General features: G+C 36.0%; 1 protein-coding gene across 1 annotated transcript in view; it reads right to left on the bottom strand.

The window, feature by feature from the left end:
* LOC113224952 (E3 ubiquitin-protein ligase RNF19A-like) overlaps positions 1–12,991 on the bottom strand; it is a 31,467-nt gene extending 18,476 nt beyond the window's left edge. Inside the window, 2 exon segments of the mRNA XM_026454957.1 lie at positions 12,304–12,958; positions 12,961–12,991. Coding sequence (XP_026310742.1) covers positions 12,304–12,958; positions 12,961–12,976 — 671 coding nt within the window. The 5' untranslated portion in view covers positions 12,977–12,991.
* Between the last annotated feature and the right edge of the window lie 4,377 nt (positions 12,992–17,368).

Here is a 17,368-nt window from a genome sequence, read left to right as displayed (position 1 = left end):
AACTTTTAAGTAGGACACCAAACTGCAGTCAGCCTAATCCCAATTTTATAAAAAACCATATTAAATTAATACAGTATTGTATGCACACAAAAAAAGACTAGAAGGAAAAACACCAAAAATCTTAATAATGGTTTTCTTGGTATTGGGTTTTAATTTTCTTGTTTATATGTTTATACATTTCTGATTTTCTACAATTACTTATTAAAGTGGAAAAAGTTAAAAGAAAAAAAGAATGCCTGTTTAAAAATGTAATGACTAAAGGTAAGTTTTAACTGTCAGGTAATGGCATACTGTGCCAATTTATAAATTTTGTGATAATCTTGTAGGTATGCAGAAGTCACACATTTTTCTTTGTAAGATACATGGCAAAAGTGGTCTTTGGTGCCAATCTCCTGCCAAAAAAAAAAAAAAAAACAAAACTAATTTCTTTTTTTTTTGCTTCAGATTAAAGACTGAGAACGGTAGATTCATGACTAGCATGAACACCTTTCTCTGACTTAATATTTCTGACACTTTAAAAACTTATGACTTAAATTCTGGGCATTCTTTGGCATTTATCCCGAACAAATTAATATTTGTGCTCACACAAAAACGTGTACACTAATGTTCACAGCAGCCTTATTCATAATAACCAAAACTGGAATGAGCCCAGATGACCTTCAAAAGGTAAATGGTTAAATAAGCTATAGTGCATACACACTACCATCAATAAAGAAAGTACTGACACAAGTAACACCTTAGGCGAATCTTCAGAGAATTACACTGAGTGAAAAAAGTCAATCTCAAAATGTTATACACTGTATGATTCCATTTATATAATATTTTTGAAATTCAAGCAGATTAGTGGTTGCCAAGGATTAGGAATGGGGATTGGGGCAGGGAAAGAGTGGAGGGAAGTACATGTGATTATAAGAGAGCAACACAGGCCAGGCACGGTGGCTCACACCTGTAATCCCAGCACTTTGTGGGGCCGAGGTGGGCAGATCACTTCAGGTCAGGAGTTCAACACCAGCCTGGCCAACATGGTAAAACCCCATCTCTACGAAAAAATATTTAAAAAACTAGCCAGGCATGGTGGCACACACCTGTAATCCCAGCTACCTGGGTGGCTGAGGCAGAACTGCTTGAACTTGGGAGGCAGATAGAGGTTGCAGTGAGCCAAGACTGCGCCACTGTACCGAAAAAAAAAAAGAAAAAGAAAAAAAAGGAGTAAAATGAGGGAGGGATCTTTGTTGTGATGGAACTGGTTCAGTATCTTGACTGTGGTGGTGGATACACAAACTTAAACGTGATAAAATACATCTAACTAAATACACTGCACAGAAATAACTAGAAGTAAATCAGGAAATTTGAGTGAGATTGGTAGACTGTATCTATGCCAATATCCTGGTTCTGATACTGTTCTATAACTTGTGCAAAATGGCACCACTGAGACATACAGTGAGAAAGGTACATAGGATCTCCGAATTATTTCTTACAACTGCATGTGAATCTACCATTACCTATATAAAACTTTCATTTTAAAAATTTCTAGAAGTTTCTAGTTCCCTTTGAAAGCAGCAACAATCAAGTTTTATCAATGCATGTCTTTTATAAATACTAAATATTTCCTTTTGCCTGGAAATTTAGGGGAGTTTTCAGAGCTGGCAATAAAATTTAAGTAATAACTGTAACTGAGATTGCAATTAAGTTTCAAGATACTATATAAAATTGTGCAGGATTTTAAGAGTCAAGGAGTTCCCTCCATTTTTGGACTTGTTGGTCCCTTAGTACCATACTCTTTTTTTTTTTTTTGAGACAGTCTTGCTTTGTTGCCAAGGCTAGAGTGCAGTGGTGTGATCTCGGCTCACTGCAATCTCCACCTCCCAGGTTCAAGCTATTCTCCTGTCTCAGCCTCCAGATTAGCTGGGACTACAGGTGCCCACCACCACACCCGGCTAATTTTTTGCATTTTTTAGTAGAGACAGGATTTCACCATGTTAGCCAGGATGGTCTCGATTTCCTGACCTCATGATCTGCCCGCCTCGGCCTCCCAAGTACCACATACTCTTTAAACACATCTTAAATTCCATCTTATTTCTGAAAGACCAATTATCTAACTACCATTCTCTATCACACACATGTTCAAACAGGACTGAATTAAAGGCAATGTATAATCAGCAATGGGCCATTTAACAAAGCTTCATTTCCCTGAGCTTTTTTATTTTTATTTTTATTTTTTTTGAGACGGAATCTCGCTCTGCCGCCCAGGCTGTAGTGCAGTGGCCAGATCTCAGCTCACTGCAAGCTCCACCTCCCGGGTTTACGCCATTCTCCTGCCTCAGCCTCCGGAGTAGCTGGGACTACATGTCCGCCACCTCGCCCAGCTAGTTTTTTGTTTTGTTTTTTTTTTTTTTTTTTAGTAGAGACGGGGTTTCACCGTGTTAGCCAGGATGGTCTCGATCTCCTGACCTCGTGATCCGCCTGCCTCGGCCTCCCAAAGTGCTGGGATTACAGGCTTGAGCCACCGCGCCCGGCCTCATTTCCCTGAGCTTTAAAATTCCCAAGACAGCTTATTCACTGCAATCCCACATAAAGAAAAAAGACCTCATTTCTTAAAATCAAAGTTATAATCTAAAGTATCTATACACTAAAGTGTAGTCTTTGTTTTAAAACAATAATGTCAGTGAAAAGGAAATGGCATTCTCTTCCAAACTTTTTCTCTACCTACCTTTTATTGAAGGAAGGAAGAAGGAAAGAGGAGGGGCAGAATGGGAAAATCTGTGTATGCAGGAGACAATGCCAAAACTATTTTCTGAAGTTGGTTACAATTTACAAAGGCAGCAAAGAGGTTTTAGCATGGCCAGTTCAAATTCTACTTCCACCACTTATTATTTGTGTAATTTTAAGTAAATTACATAATCTCCCTACAACTAAGTTTTCTCATACATAAAACAAGCATTCACTTTAGTTTGGCTTAGCCTCAGTATTCAGCCAAAATAATCTTCAGCTTTGGCCTTGGCCTTTAGAATGCCAAATAAGCAAATGGCTGCTTTGATGACATTTCTCACAGCCCTGCACTTGTGCTTGACTACTGACCACGTGATCATACAAGTGACTATCATTTCTACATAAATAATATAAATAATGTATGTTATTAGGACTGAATATTAATATCTGAATACTCATCTTAAAATAAATATTGGTTGGCACTTTAGACATAACTTAACAATACAAATACTTTATATGGTGAAATTTTACTGGCTAACTTAAATGTCCAGTATGTTGCAAGAGTAAAATGCTATAATCTTTGTGATGACTGTAAACGCCAAATTTAGGTACATGCTTAACTTTCAAATAATTAAATAGGAGAACAATTTACAGCTAATATGAACACTGAGAGTGCTTTACCTATATAAATTTAGGAAGAATACATCGTTTCTGAGCAAATAATATTTATAAAAATACACAAGGCAGATTAATAGAAATTCAGTTACATATAATTCCAACCTTTGTAGAAGGCTGCTCAATATACTAGTATTCACAGCACCACACAAACTTTTAAGAACTGACCTAATTTTTAATGATTTAAGTAAAAAAAAAAATTAATGTGCTTCTTCTTGACAAGAATTAAAAGCAGAACAATCAATATTGCCCTTTAAAAATTTCATGACAAGTTCCAAAATCTGGTACAATTTCCATAAAAACATGAAGGGGTTTGGCGAGAAAACTGTGAACCTAAAGCATATTTTCTTCTCAATTTTTTCCTTTTATTTCTAACTCTGTTCAGATCTTCTCGATAATTAAACTTCAAAATAGCTTCATGAATTGCTTTCAGATGATAATTCCTTACAGTTCTGAGTCTAGAGACTTAAGCGCATCGAAACTGGCTGCTTATAGAGAACAAGATTTTTGAGATTTATCCAAACTTCATACCAAATACAGTGTTCCTCCTATAAAATACATTACTATAAAACTTTCTCTTGAATTATATGAATAGTGTTGATGTTAAAGTGAACATCTATTTAGAATTTTTAAAATAGACAGTATAAAATATATATATACACACACGGTGTATTTATCAGGAGCAAACTAATAGCTAGTAGTGTAGGGGAAATTACCAATCCTGCATTATCATGTCAAACATTTAATATTTGATTGCCAGTTTTTTTTTTTTTTTCCAAGGCAAGAGTCTTACTCTGCCACCCAGGCTGGAGCATAGTGGCACAATCTTGGCTCGCTGCAACCTCCACCTCCCAGGTTCAAGTGATTCTCATGCCTCAGCCTCCCAAGTAACTGGGATTACAAGCGTCAGCCACCAGATCTGGCCAATTTTTGTATTTTTATTTCATTTTTTATTTACTTTTGAGATGGTCTCGCTGTTGCCCAGGCTGGAGTGCAGTGGCACAATCTCGGCTCACTGCAACGTCTGCCTCCCAGGTTCAAGCTCCCAAGTAGCTGGGATTACAGGTGCGCATCACCACGCTTGGCTTATTTTTTTTGTATCTTTAGTAGACATGCGGTTTTGCCATGTTGGCTAGGCTGATCTCAAACTCCTGACCTCAAGTGATCCGTCCGCCTCAGCCTCCCAAGGTGCTGGAATTACAAGTGTGAGCCACCGCACCCAGCCTCAATTTTTTGTATTTTTAGTAGGGATGGGGTTTTGCCATGTTGGCCAGCTAGTCTCCAACTCCTGGCCTCATCTGCCGGCCTTGGCCTCCCAAAGTGCTGGGATTACAGGTGTGAACCACCACTCCTGGCTTCATTTCTGATTTCATTGTTTAATTTTTCATAACTCCAATCTCTTAAGATAGCTATCTTAGAGCACTTTATCTCTATACTCCCTATGATTACTTATAATTGTAATTCCTCCACTTTGATAATAAAGCTGAAGTTAAAAGAAATAAAGTGAATTGGCCAGTCATTGAGGGGCAGGGCTGGATTTGAATAAATCTCCATTCAGTGCCCCGCCCTTGATTGCTAGTTTTTAAAAATTAAATAAAAATTTCCATTTATTCTTGTATCCCATAAGTTCATCATACTATGATGGAGATATCTGACTTTGGCCACCTGACATTTGGTCAAAATATATCCCAAAACTAGGAAATAATAAATAAGAGTTGTGAGATTAAAATAAGATTATACATATGTAGTGTTTGTGTGTCTGTGAAGAGAGATGGGGAGAGAAGAGAGGAAGACAGGAGAGGTAGGGTTACGGGGTACAGCGAAAAGGAGAGTTGAGTTCACGGCACATTATGTGTACTCAAATGTTAAAGTACCAACATTTTATGCTACTTCTCAGTATTTTTTAAATGGAAAAGCTAAGATGTCCTTCCCCTAGAACTAAACATTCAAGTCAAATTCCAAAGAAAAACAGGATTACTTTAATAATATGACCAAACGTTTTCATAAATGTATAATCTGATGACAAAAGTTAGAGCAGTTTGTTTAGTAGTTTTTTCTTACACTAACACTCATTGAGTGCTTCCTACAGAGGTGTTTCACATTCATATGTATTCAATCCTAACCATAACAGTATTAGGCAAGTTCTGTAATATATCAAGAAATTAAATGTACCTAGCATTCACACATTTTGAAAACAGCTTGTTAGGCCTCTTGAAGATGACTTTCCTTTTGTGGGAGTTGAATTTATTTTCCATTGAAAAATAACTCTTAAATTATAATGGAAGCAAATGGTAAAACTAAATTAAGTACAAAACCCTTGCTTTACAGAAAATTCCTGGAGTCTCTCTGCTCTGGTATAATAAGTGGTATTTGGAAAAACAACAGGCTCAATAGAAGGTCTCAGAAATAACTGAACACCTCTGGCTCAAACAGCACCCAAACCTTAGTTTGGTGGTTAGCTCCATTTCTTTCTATAGTCCATTATTTAATTCAAGCCTCACTTTCCTTCTCTATCCTTCAGCTGAAGGTCTCTAGCTACTGTACTTGAAATGCTTAACCTAGGAGTGGATGGACAGGAAGAAAGTGGGGAAGACAGGAAGAGGCTGAAACAGCAGTCTCTCCAGAAGTATTTTCTGTTCACTGCATTGTTAACAGGTGATCCACACTAAGAACTCAGTGGTCAAGTTAGGAAAATGCCAAGTAAAATTAAAGAAGTTTTTGTTTTCTATTATAGGATTTGCTAAAAGAATTTTTAACATACCAATGTTCAGTACATAGTATGCAGTATTTTCTTAATTTATTTAAATTAAATCATTTATAATATCTCCTGGGAGAATTTCATAGTACTAACGTTTTACAAATTATACTATTGATAACATCAAGCAAGTAGGGGTACCAGCTGGGGTGATATATTCTACCTGGAGCAAATTCCTTGTAAGGAACAAGTAAGAAGAAAAAAAACATACCTAACACGAAATGTAATCCTAAGAAAGACATGACAGTCTCAATAAATATTTTGATTAAAAAATGACACTGTCTCTCATGTCACTTCTGTAGATTAAAAGAGAATGAAGAAGTATCTGTAAGTCCAAAATAATTTTTTAAAGCATAAAGCTTTTAACATATCTTTAAATAACTTTCTTTTATCTTTAAAGTAAGAACAGAAAGAAAATATAATCAGAAATACCAAAATTATTTGATCCAGTTAAGGGGAACAGTCAAGTTTTATATCAGAATCAAGAGGCTCATGATTCTATTTTTAACGTTTTGATTATTCCAGTGAAAAAGGAATAACTTACTTAAGATACTTGAAAGAAGGTCTAGACAAAGTGAGGCTCATCTCCTGGTTCCCTTTTCTAGGATTTGCATCCTGCAGACAGGATGCGTTCTGTTCTGTTTTCCACTACATGCTGCAGGAGAGGCCTTCAGTTGTTCTCAGGCCTGCATGCCTGAGACTAATTGGGGAAGTCTGTCCAACTTAGGGATGAAGTGCTAGCAAGCCATTTTGGCTGCATATCCAAAGCCACATTCTTTAGTCAACTAATTAGAGAAAGCTGACATGTCTCCTGGGTCATATGTTAACATGGTCTTGAATGAGGGTGGAGGGGAAGCATGTTATTTTTATTGACTCATTAAAACACCACCAAAAATCTTAGTATCAATTAACAATGTTTGATACAGGAGTAATATACAGGTTGAGCATCCCTAGTCAAAAAACTCAAAATCTGAAATGCTTAAAGTTTATTACATTGTCAGAAGACACAGAAAATGTGATTTTTAAACTTCAAAGAACTACCCCCATAGTATACTGAATTATTTAGTGTTAAAATATACCTGGATTAATTTTATGGTTAGGAAGAATAAATTAAAAATAGCACTCTCAGTTCAAGCTATTAACTCTTAGAATATGCTTATGTATGTGTGTTCTAACATATATAATTTATCACTAGTCATGAATTACAACTTCCCCTGAAATGTAGTTTATTCATTATGGCTCTTTATACCCCAAATCTGTTTTCTAAGTCCCATGTACTTATTTTCTCTGGATAAAATCTAAGTAGGATCTGTGGTCTCTGCAAAATTTGTAAAAGGCCAGTCTACAAAAGCATTTCCAGCATGTCAAAAGATGGTCAAGGTATAGTTAAAACACATCTTTGTAGGATGAGAATGAGAGTTACACAGACATTAATTAGAATTCTAAAAATACATGTTATTTAGTCCCTAAGCCTATAGCCCTATTTTTTTAATCCATTAAGAACAATATTCTCCACCAGAGTAAGTTATCATTGAAAGCCATTTAAATGTCATAGCAAACCAGCTTGAAGCTTGCAAAGCCAATTACAGTTGATTACATTACCCAAAAGTATATGAGTTATGCTAGTGGCATACAGTCAGGCTGGTTCATTGAACAATTTTTTTACTGAGCATGAGGTTAGCCTGTGGTTCCGAAAGCAAAAAGGAACTTTTCTGGAGGATCACTGGGAGGCCCACAGACAATAAATCATTAATTACGTCCCAGTATAATAAATGTTCTTGTATATTCAAAGCTCCCCAGCAAAGTCAGAAGCACTCACATGGGATGACAGGGATAATGTGTGCTGGTAGCAGGGTGGCCTCAGCCAACTGAAACAGGTGATAGAAACCAAAACAACAACTTTTTGCTGTCTGCCTAGACAATATACAAACTAGGACTCCAAGGCAGAAGGTAATCAGATATTTTTATTCAAGGCAGCTTCTATGCTTCTCCTCCTTGCACAATGGGATCCCTCCCCCAATTTTTCTCCTTAACTATGGCTGTATTTTTCTCTGAACCTGTGAGGACTGGCATGTTCTAGAAGCTGTCTAGCGAGACTCACTCTGGTTAAATCACAGCACTCAAATTTGGCCCTCTGGGCCCCTCCTCAAGTGGGATTTTTAGAAACACCGTCCTTTAAACAAGTGTGATCAGTCCTAGCCCTCAAGAGTGGAAAGAATATTAGGTCAGAAACCCCAAGAGATCTTAAATGGAAATCAGGTCAGGTAGAACTCTTTTCTACTCTGTGGTAAGTACAGTATTTCTCAAGGTGTGTTAAACTGTATGTTTCAGTAAAATTAATGTCAGATAGAGAAAATGGCCATGTTTACAAATAACAAATGCAAAAGAAAAAATTCATTAATTTCACATCTAGCATTTCTGGAAAAGAACATTTCAAGTGTGTTATATAATAAAAGAGGCTAAATACTACATATATGCCTATGGTCCTGGCACCGTGGCTAAACATTTCTTTTTTTTTAATAAAAACCAAATATTCAGAAATTTACCAATATTCCCTATGCCAGATTTAAATAAAAAATGGGGTTTTAATTTTTTAAAAAAAGGGGGGTCCTCTGTGTGTTTCAAAGGCTTCAGTAAGCTCCAGTAGGTCAGGGATTTTTGTCTTGTGTTCATTAATAAATCTCCAGTACCTGGCACATAGGTGCATTAAATATTTGAATGATTATCTGATTTTTTAAAAAAGCAAAACTTTGGAAATAGAGATGAAGAATAGTAAGAGCAATGACAAGTTTACTGTGTACTAGGAATTTTGCTAGTAATAGCATTAAAGATCTCATTTAATCCTTGTAACATGATAGAATAGGGACTCAAAATCAGGTATTTACAGCTCATAATAAGTAAAGCTAACTTTTAATGAGGGTTTGTATAGTATCCTATGTTTTCAAAGTATACACACGAATTTTATATTATTGGGTGACATTTTCTTCAAAACACAACCACAAAACCTACATCATCAAGTACGTGAAATACGACCATAACAACTTACAGAGCAGTACATGCCAAGTATAAAACAAAATACACAAAAGTAATCTCTGTGATGTTTTTTCCTCTCTCCTTTGTGGGTAAGACTACTGACAACCAATAACACCAAAAATTAATGTATAGCCAAATTAATCAAGGACAATTATTTGTTAAACTTACATAACAATCATGTGGTTGCTTTCATAGTAAGAGTCTAGTAAAGCAAATGTTTCTATTATTTTATGATATTTTATACTTGAGTTAACATTTGAATTATCGTCTCTAAAATATTAATACTGAGCCATTTTACTTTTTAACAATGAAGTCTCAATGAGAAGAAAATGTGCCAAAATATCCCAAAGTATGAGTTTCTGAAAAAAATTTTTATTAAGAAATATATATAAAAGGGTTTATAAAGAATAGTAAAATAAATACTCCTGTATGTACCACACAAGTTAAGAACATTATCAGTAGGATGATTATTAACTCACAATCTAAATTGGAACACTTAAGAAATGTAGTGCTATTAAAAATTATGCCAGTATACTAAGCATGAACTGGAAATCAGAACCTTTATTATCAGTGGCTTTAGAAGTAACCTGGTTCCCCGCTGAAGTTCGCATCCCCTCTTACTACTCTCAAGGGGTAACCAATAAACTAAATATATTTATTCTACTGTTAATGAACTTTTTTTTTTTTGTTTTGCTTTGTTATTGTGCAACATCCTTATACAAATCTCCTGGTACACAAGTAAATATTTTCTCTACAGTACTGATCTAGGAGTTGAAATTCTCAGTTATATAATAAATGTGCGTTCAATTTTAATACACAATGTGGCAGTAGGTTAGCTAATCATTCACCTATATTTTCTTTTGATTTTTTCCTTTTATTTATATAACCTACACATCTGTCATCTGTTTTGATTTTAACATATGTGGTGACAATCTAATGTTTTCCCCCTCAAATAACTAATTCTATATGTTGAATAATCAATCCTTTTCCAGTTGGTTTGGCATGCTTCCCCTAAAATCAATTCTTATACAAATTATAATTTGCTTTAGCCCTACCTACTATGTTCAATTAGGTTGCTAATGTTAACTATATATTATGATGACATTATCAACCAACCCAGGACAAGATAATATACAGCAATTAAGTGACCAGAAGGTTTGTGCCCCTGGATTTATTGTCTTAATATTTCCTGGCCAAAGGCTGTGACAACTTAAGTCTCCTTTTCCTTTGTTTTATCACTATCAGATTTTTTTTTTTTTTAAGACAGGGCTTTGCTCTGTTGCCCAGGCATATAGTGGCCCAGGCATATAGTATAGTGGCGCAATCACGGCTCACTGCAGCCTCAACCTCCTGGGTTCAAGTTATCTTCCCACCCTGGCCTCCCAAAGTGCTGGATTACAGGCATGAGCCACCACGCCCAGTCGCAGATTTTTTTTAAGCTATTAAAAATTTAGAGGAAAGTATGAAGCACCTCTTGCACCCTGGGGTTCTATGAAGGATACACAGAAAAACCACACACTTTCTGTAGATGAAACATAAGAGACATATTCCTCAGTATTTGAACTCTTGCTATGGGAGTATTTGTTTTAACAACTCACAAGAAGTTTTTTTAAAACTAAAATTTGCTATCCTACTTGAAATCTACTCTAATTTCAAGAGTATAACTTGCACTTGCGCACCAGCGGAAACGCACACTTGCACCTGTGAAAACGTTATGTGGGGGTCGGTTCACAGGATCAAGAGCGATTCAATCACATTCAAGCTGTTTTTCTGTCAGAATACTGTCTTCTGCTCAAGTTATTTAAAGCTACTGTTCATTATTTCTATTTTCTTCCCACCTTTTTCTTGAAAATTTAGCCCTGCATACATCCCAGAGTTTGCTTCTGCCATTACACCTGGAAACACAGCTAACCTTGGCCCAGTTTAGAGAGCATTCATAACATATTTTGTTGTTTATCTATATTACAGTATAAGTTCCCTGTAGTATAGGCCAGCATAATTCAAATCTGATAATGAATAACATCTGAACCCTACATACAATTAATTAATTCATAAAATATTAATAGGGTAATTTAAAAATGTTGTATACTACACAGAAATCCTTGGTGGATGGTAAAGTGCTAGTGATACCTGGGAAAACTGGGATTTGCACAGGCAGGAAACACTACTTTTCTCATTTAAAATTATGGAATGTAGGTTAGATGCGATCTGAAAATTCAGTACTCAAGAAATTTTTAAATAGTGGATTTGATTCAGGTAACGAGTCTTGAAATTGTAATCTGATAAATGAAACTCACATCCCAGTCTTGCCTCTGAGATTATACCCAGATAATCTCCGAAGTTCTGGATTGCCCCAAACGTTACTTATAATCTCTGGTTTACTAATAGTATGCTACATATCACATTAATTGTTTGTGGCTTTTACTATTCTTGAATAGTATATGACTACTGTTTCCCTAATTCTGACAACTGTACACAATAAATGCTCTATAAACAGGAGCTGCTCATCAACATAATAATCAAATATATACACAAAATTATTTTGTTTTAAATGTTGAGAATACGGTATGTGTTAATTCAAAAACTTGAGGCAAATCAAATATTACATAACCCCTAGAACTTGAAACTAGCAAATGCTTATGTATATCAACATGAACACATCATACTGTGGCACATGCTGAGGTAGGTACCTTTCAAAAGGGCCATTTATCTCTCATAAGAAACATGTCAACAAAGAGAAAAAATAAGGAAGAGGGTCATTTGAGTTTATGACCACAAATAACCTCCTCTTCACAAACAATGCTCATCATTTCGTCTGTTATTCCAAAATGAAAATTCTCCAAATGGATGAGAAAACCAATTTTGTATACAACTAGATCCTGAACTCTACCACCTTACCCTTTTCTTCTAAAACTGCTCAGTGAATATGTAATGCAGAGACAATATAGAAATGAGTAAGGCAGGATCACTGCCTTTAACACCTAGCATAGTGCCTGATACATGGTGTGCACTCAACATGCCTGTTGAATGAATTCTCCAGCATGTAAAAATTTTTCTTTTGAGTAACAGCAAATTATTTTATCCACAGAGAAAAAAATTAACTCAAGAAAAATCAAACAATATCTTCTTACCCACAATCTGGAGCTGGACACCACCTGCAATCAGGATCTGCAACAAGCCACCGTCTAAGCATAAATTCTTCGTATTTTTCCATCAAGACATCATCACTTAATATCAAGCGAATATCATGGGGATTAAACCGTTCAGTACATTCTGGGCAACTAATATTAACTCTACTTTCAGAGATTTCTATCCTTAAATATTGTCGTAAGCAATCCACACAAGATCTATGATGACAAGTCATTATATCAGGAAATCTGTCTTTAGAATGCCGCAAAAGGCACAAAGGGCACTCTATGAAGTCTCCAATTTGTTTGCTGATGGAAGTTAATCCATTGTCAGAAGAGGTATTTGTAGAGAAAATGGAGTTCTTATCAGTACACATTTCAGAATGTATACTTTCAATACTTGCAATTCCATCCACCCCGCCATTTAGCTCCCTTGATTTACGTTTGCTATCTTTCTTCCTCCGAAACAGGGAGCCTATTGAAATTCTTCTTTTCTTGGGTGCCTTTTTGACTGAAGGCAAGCTCACAGATGAAGCAGAGGACTGAAGATCTCGATCTGAACCCATTTGCCGATGTAAACTCATGTCTAAAATGCTTGTTAGAATTGAGTCAGGGTCAGTGTTTACACACAGCCCTTCATTATATTTAGAGATAAACCTATTTCTTGTTCTTGCATTCAGAGTAAGTCATGATGTAAGAATATTCTACTTGGTTCTTTCAGAGAATTCTTCGAAAGTTCGATTTACAGAAGACTGTTATCACAGATGTTCTGAAAAATAAAAAATAAAAAAATCAAGATCATTTAATTATGTTCTTAGTTTGTATATTTTCATAAATATCAAATTTCAAACAAGTATGTACCTTAACCATTAGTAGCTGTTTTTTTTTTTTAATAAGGCCAATTTATTAAATAGTCTATAAGAAACTACAAGACTAATACTGAAATAACAAAAAGGGCATACTTTAATCTTAAAAGATTCTAGATTTGAGCTGACCTAATTATTCTTAAAATCTTAGAAAAAAACTTTTGGTCATTATCACTCTGACTTCAGTGATTTCTCACTGCCTTTAGCAGGTCTTTCTGTTGTTGTTTATAACTGACAATCAAGTATACATGCAAATACAAAGGGCTAAGAATAGCTTACACAATCTTGCAGAACAAAGTGGGGAAAGGGCTCTAACGCCGCTAGATATAATGACTTATTATAAAGTTACAGTAATCAGATAGTGTGCTATGCCACAAGGATGAATACAAAGACCAGTGGAACAGAAAGCAGTCCAGAAAAAGTCCCATATAGGCCGGGCGCGGTGGCTCACGCCTGTAATTCCAGCACTTTGGGAGGCCAAGACGGGCGGATCACGAGGTCAGGAGATTGAGATCATCCTGGCTAACACGGTGAAACTCCATCTCTATTAAAAATACAAAAAATTAGCTGGGCATGGTGGCGGGTCCCTGTAGTCCCAGCTACTCGGGAGTATTCTCCTGAGGCAGGAGAATGGCATGAACCTGGGAGGCGGAGCTTGCAGTGAGCCGCGATTGTGTCACTGCACTCTAGCCTGGGCAACAGCTTGAGACTCCATCTAAAAAATAAATAAATAAATAAAATGAAAGTCCTACATACACACATACACACGAGACTTGATTTATGACAAACGTAATGTTGCTAAGGACTAAGAATAAATGGCCTTTAAAAAAAGAAAAGTACTATGTCTACCGGTTATCCACCTGAGAAAAGAAAGGAAACTTGATGGATGGATGGCTCGCCCATATGTGAAAATCAATTACAAATGGTTTACAGATCTAAATGTAAAGCTTCTAGGAGATAAGAGACTATTTCAATGGAAAAATTCTTAAACAGAACATACAAGAATACCAACCATAAAATAAAAGACTGATAAATTGGACTAGAATAAAATCAACAGACAGTATTAAGAGTATGGGAGAAGACTTTTGCCACATATAACTAATAAAGGCACAGTGCCGAGACTATGTAAAGAATGCTTACAAATCAATAAGAAAACATACACAATCCAATAGAAAAATAGGCAGGGGCATTTCACAAAAGCATATGAAAAGTGCTCAACATCATCAGTCATCAGGAAAAAACACATTAATGCCCCATTCAGAGACTACAACACACCTAATAGGATGGCTAAAATTAAAAGACTGTCATTTCCAAGTGTTAGCAAGGATGTGGAGGAATAGGAACTCTCTTACACTACTGGTGGGAGTGTAAAATGGCACAACTACTTTGGAAAACTGTTTAACAATATCTATAAAATTGGCACACAGAGATAACCTATTACCCAACAATTTTATTCCCAGAAAGGAACGAATAAGAAAAATGACATACTTAACAATGCTCACAAAAGCATTACTAATAATATTCAGAATATTGGAAACAACCATATTTTTATCAGCAGTAGAATGAATACATAAATTGTGGTATATTCACACTCTAAAGCAACGAAACAATGAAAAGGAACAAAATACTGCTACACACAAGACAGGACTCTCATACAAAAGTGTATGTGGTATAATTCTATTTATATAAAGTTCCAAACAGAGAGAATTAATGTACACTGTTAGGAGTCAGGATTGTGGCTACATTTTGTGGTGAGGCACAAAGGGAACTTTTTTTTTTTCTTTTTGAGACCGAGTCTGGCTCTGTTGCCCAGGCTGGAGTGCAATGGCCCAATCCCGGCTCACTGCAACCTCCACCTTCCGGATTCAAGCAATTCTCCTGCCTCAGCTGGGATTACAGGCATGTGCCACCATGCCTGGCTAATTTTTGTATTTTTAGTAGAGACAAGGTTTCACCATGTTGGTCAGGCTGGCCTCGACCTCCTGACCTCAAGTGATCCGCCCTCCTTGGCCTCCCAAAGTGCTGGGATTACAGACGTCAGACACAATGCCCAGCCAAACTTTCTTAATATGTGCAGTATGCATAGTGTTTACAAAGGTATGTTCACTTTGTGATACATATATGACCCAGAAACTCATGATTAATGTGCCTTTTTCTATGTGTTTTTTTCCTCCTATGGCTTACCTCATAATTAACATGTTTTCTGGAAAAACATTTCACTCAAACAAACTTCACTCATGTTCCTCAGTTTATATTTTCCCTCACACAGGATAAGGAACAGAGAGCTCAATCTATACAAATATAGTTATGCATCACTTAATGATGGCGATACATTCTGAGAAATGTGTCATTAGGTGATTTTGTTGTGTGATCAGAGTGCAATTACACAAACGTAGATGTTATGGCCTATTACACACCTAGGGTATACTGTATAGATTATTGTTCCTAGGCTACAAACCTGTACAGTATGTTACTGTAGTGAATACTGGAGGCATTTGCAACACAATGGTATCTGTGTACCTAAACATAGAAAAGGAATGTTTCATTCCTTTGGCTCTCCAATATCCTGCCAGTGCCTCACATTGAGTAAATCCAACCAGAAGCCAACTGCCTCTAAGGCAGTCCTTCTAGTCAACCTCCTGAGGGGGGCACAGAGCAGGGTAGAGAAGGGTGAATGAGAGTAGATCTGGACATGCAAACAAAAAACATCCAGTGTTGTATGTATAAAGAAGAGAACTTGGGAGTCAAAAGACCTGGCTCAGCTATTTTTTGTTATCTTATCCTAGATAAGATACATTCCTGAATCAGTGATCAGGACCACAAAATATGGATACCACTCACCTCAAATAGACGTTCTAAGAATAATGTGAAATTGACACGTGTTAAACATGCCTAACAAACCTGGCACCGTACTAAATGTTAGCTGAAATGGAATGTAACGTAACTTAGTGCTTTACAAAATGTGTACCTTACAGCAAGTGCTTAATACGAAATGAATGAATGATGCTTTTCAGTTGCTATTACTTTGTGATCCTTAAGCCATACAGCCTTACTACATCCAGTTTTTTAACTGTGGAAAGACAAGAACCTTTTACCTTCAGAAGTGCTTCAGGATTCGTAAAACATGTTAAGTATCCTGACACTACAACTTCAAGAATTATACATTTACAATATCCCACCAATAAACATCTTCTAACCACAAACACTTCAGCAGGATCGAACAGCCACCTATGTGCCTAAATGATTTACACATCATTAGACAGGTATTCTGGAAATGAAGGTAGGGCAAAAAGTTTGCATACATAGAAAACACTTACTTTCCAAGAGGAAAATCAACAGTTTTTGCTTCTGTTATTCAGCTAAAATTATGTTTCTTCTGTCACTTCTCAAACAGCTTAAAATATGGAGAAAATCCAGTAATTTTGTGCTGATGGTCAAAATATTAAATCTAAGAGCAGTGTACCTATGTCTTCTAATTTTAATTTGTTTTTTAGATGTCTGACATCCAGATGTATGGTACTTCTAAAATAAGCATGCAATAAAAGCAGCATGTGACAATATTTACTAGCAGTGTTGAAGAGAACCGAGGACTCTTTTTTTTTTTTTTTTTTTTTTAAGTGAAGACGGAATAGGTACACAGAATTCCCAGCAGAGTTTCTACTGATCACTAACTTGGTGACTACAGAAGCTTGAAGCTATTCTACACTCAAGTGAAAGTGTCAATAAAGACGACAAATAAAAAAGACTATTTTAAATGCTGCGTTCTGTATTACAAAATAATAACAGGCTATTAAACTTCAGCATATGCTTATGCTGAGAAGACGAAAGAAGATAAAGAATAAAGAAAACAAATTTAAATTTAATGGCTATGTATTTGTATGTGAGATTGGAAATCCACGAGGAACATTTGCTTTGATGGGAAATATATTTTTAGTATTTTCTCACTACAACCCATTTACATTTCACTTTCTGTGAACTAAGCACATGTTCATATCCTGCTGCAGCACTTTTCCTTACTGATGTGTAAGACATAGTTCTATTTAATAAAGAGCCTTGCTATCATGTGGGTGTGTGTGTGTGTGTGTATGTACAAATTGTATTTGACTATATGGCAGTTTTCCAATGCAGATATTTCAAAAGTTTTTAATGTGCTCAGATTCACATATCTTTATGACTTTTGACTTCTACATCAGCCTTAGAAA

The sequence above is a fragment of the Piliocolobus tephrosceles genome, chromosome 7 (genome assembly GCF_002776525.5).
Source record: "Piliocolobus tephrosceles isolate RC106 chromosome 7, ASM277652v3, whole genome shotgun sequence".
NCBI lineage: Eukaryota > Metazoa > Chordata > Mammalia > Primates > Cercopithecidae > Piliocolobus > Piliocolobus tephrosceles.
Note: the sequence above shows the minus strand (reverse complement) of the source record. Positions and strands in the feature narration are given on the sequence as shown.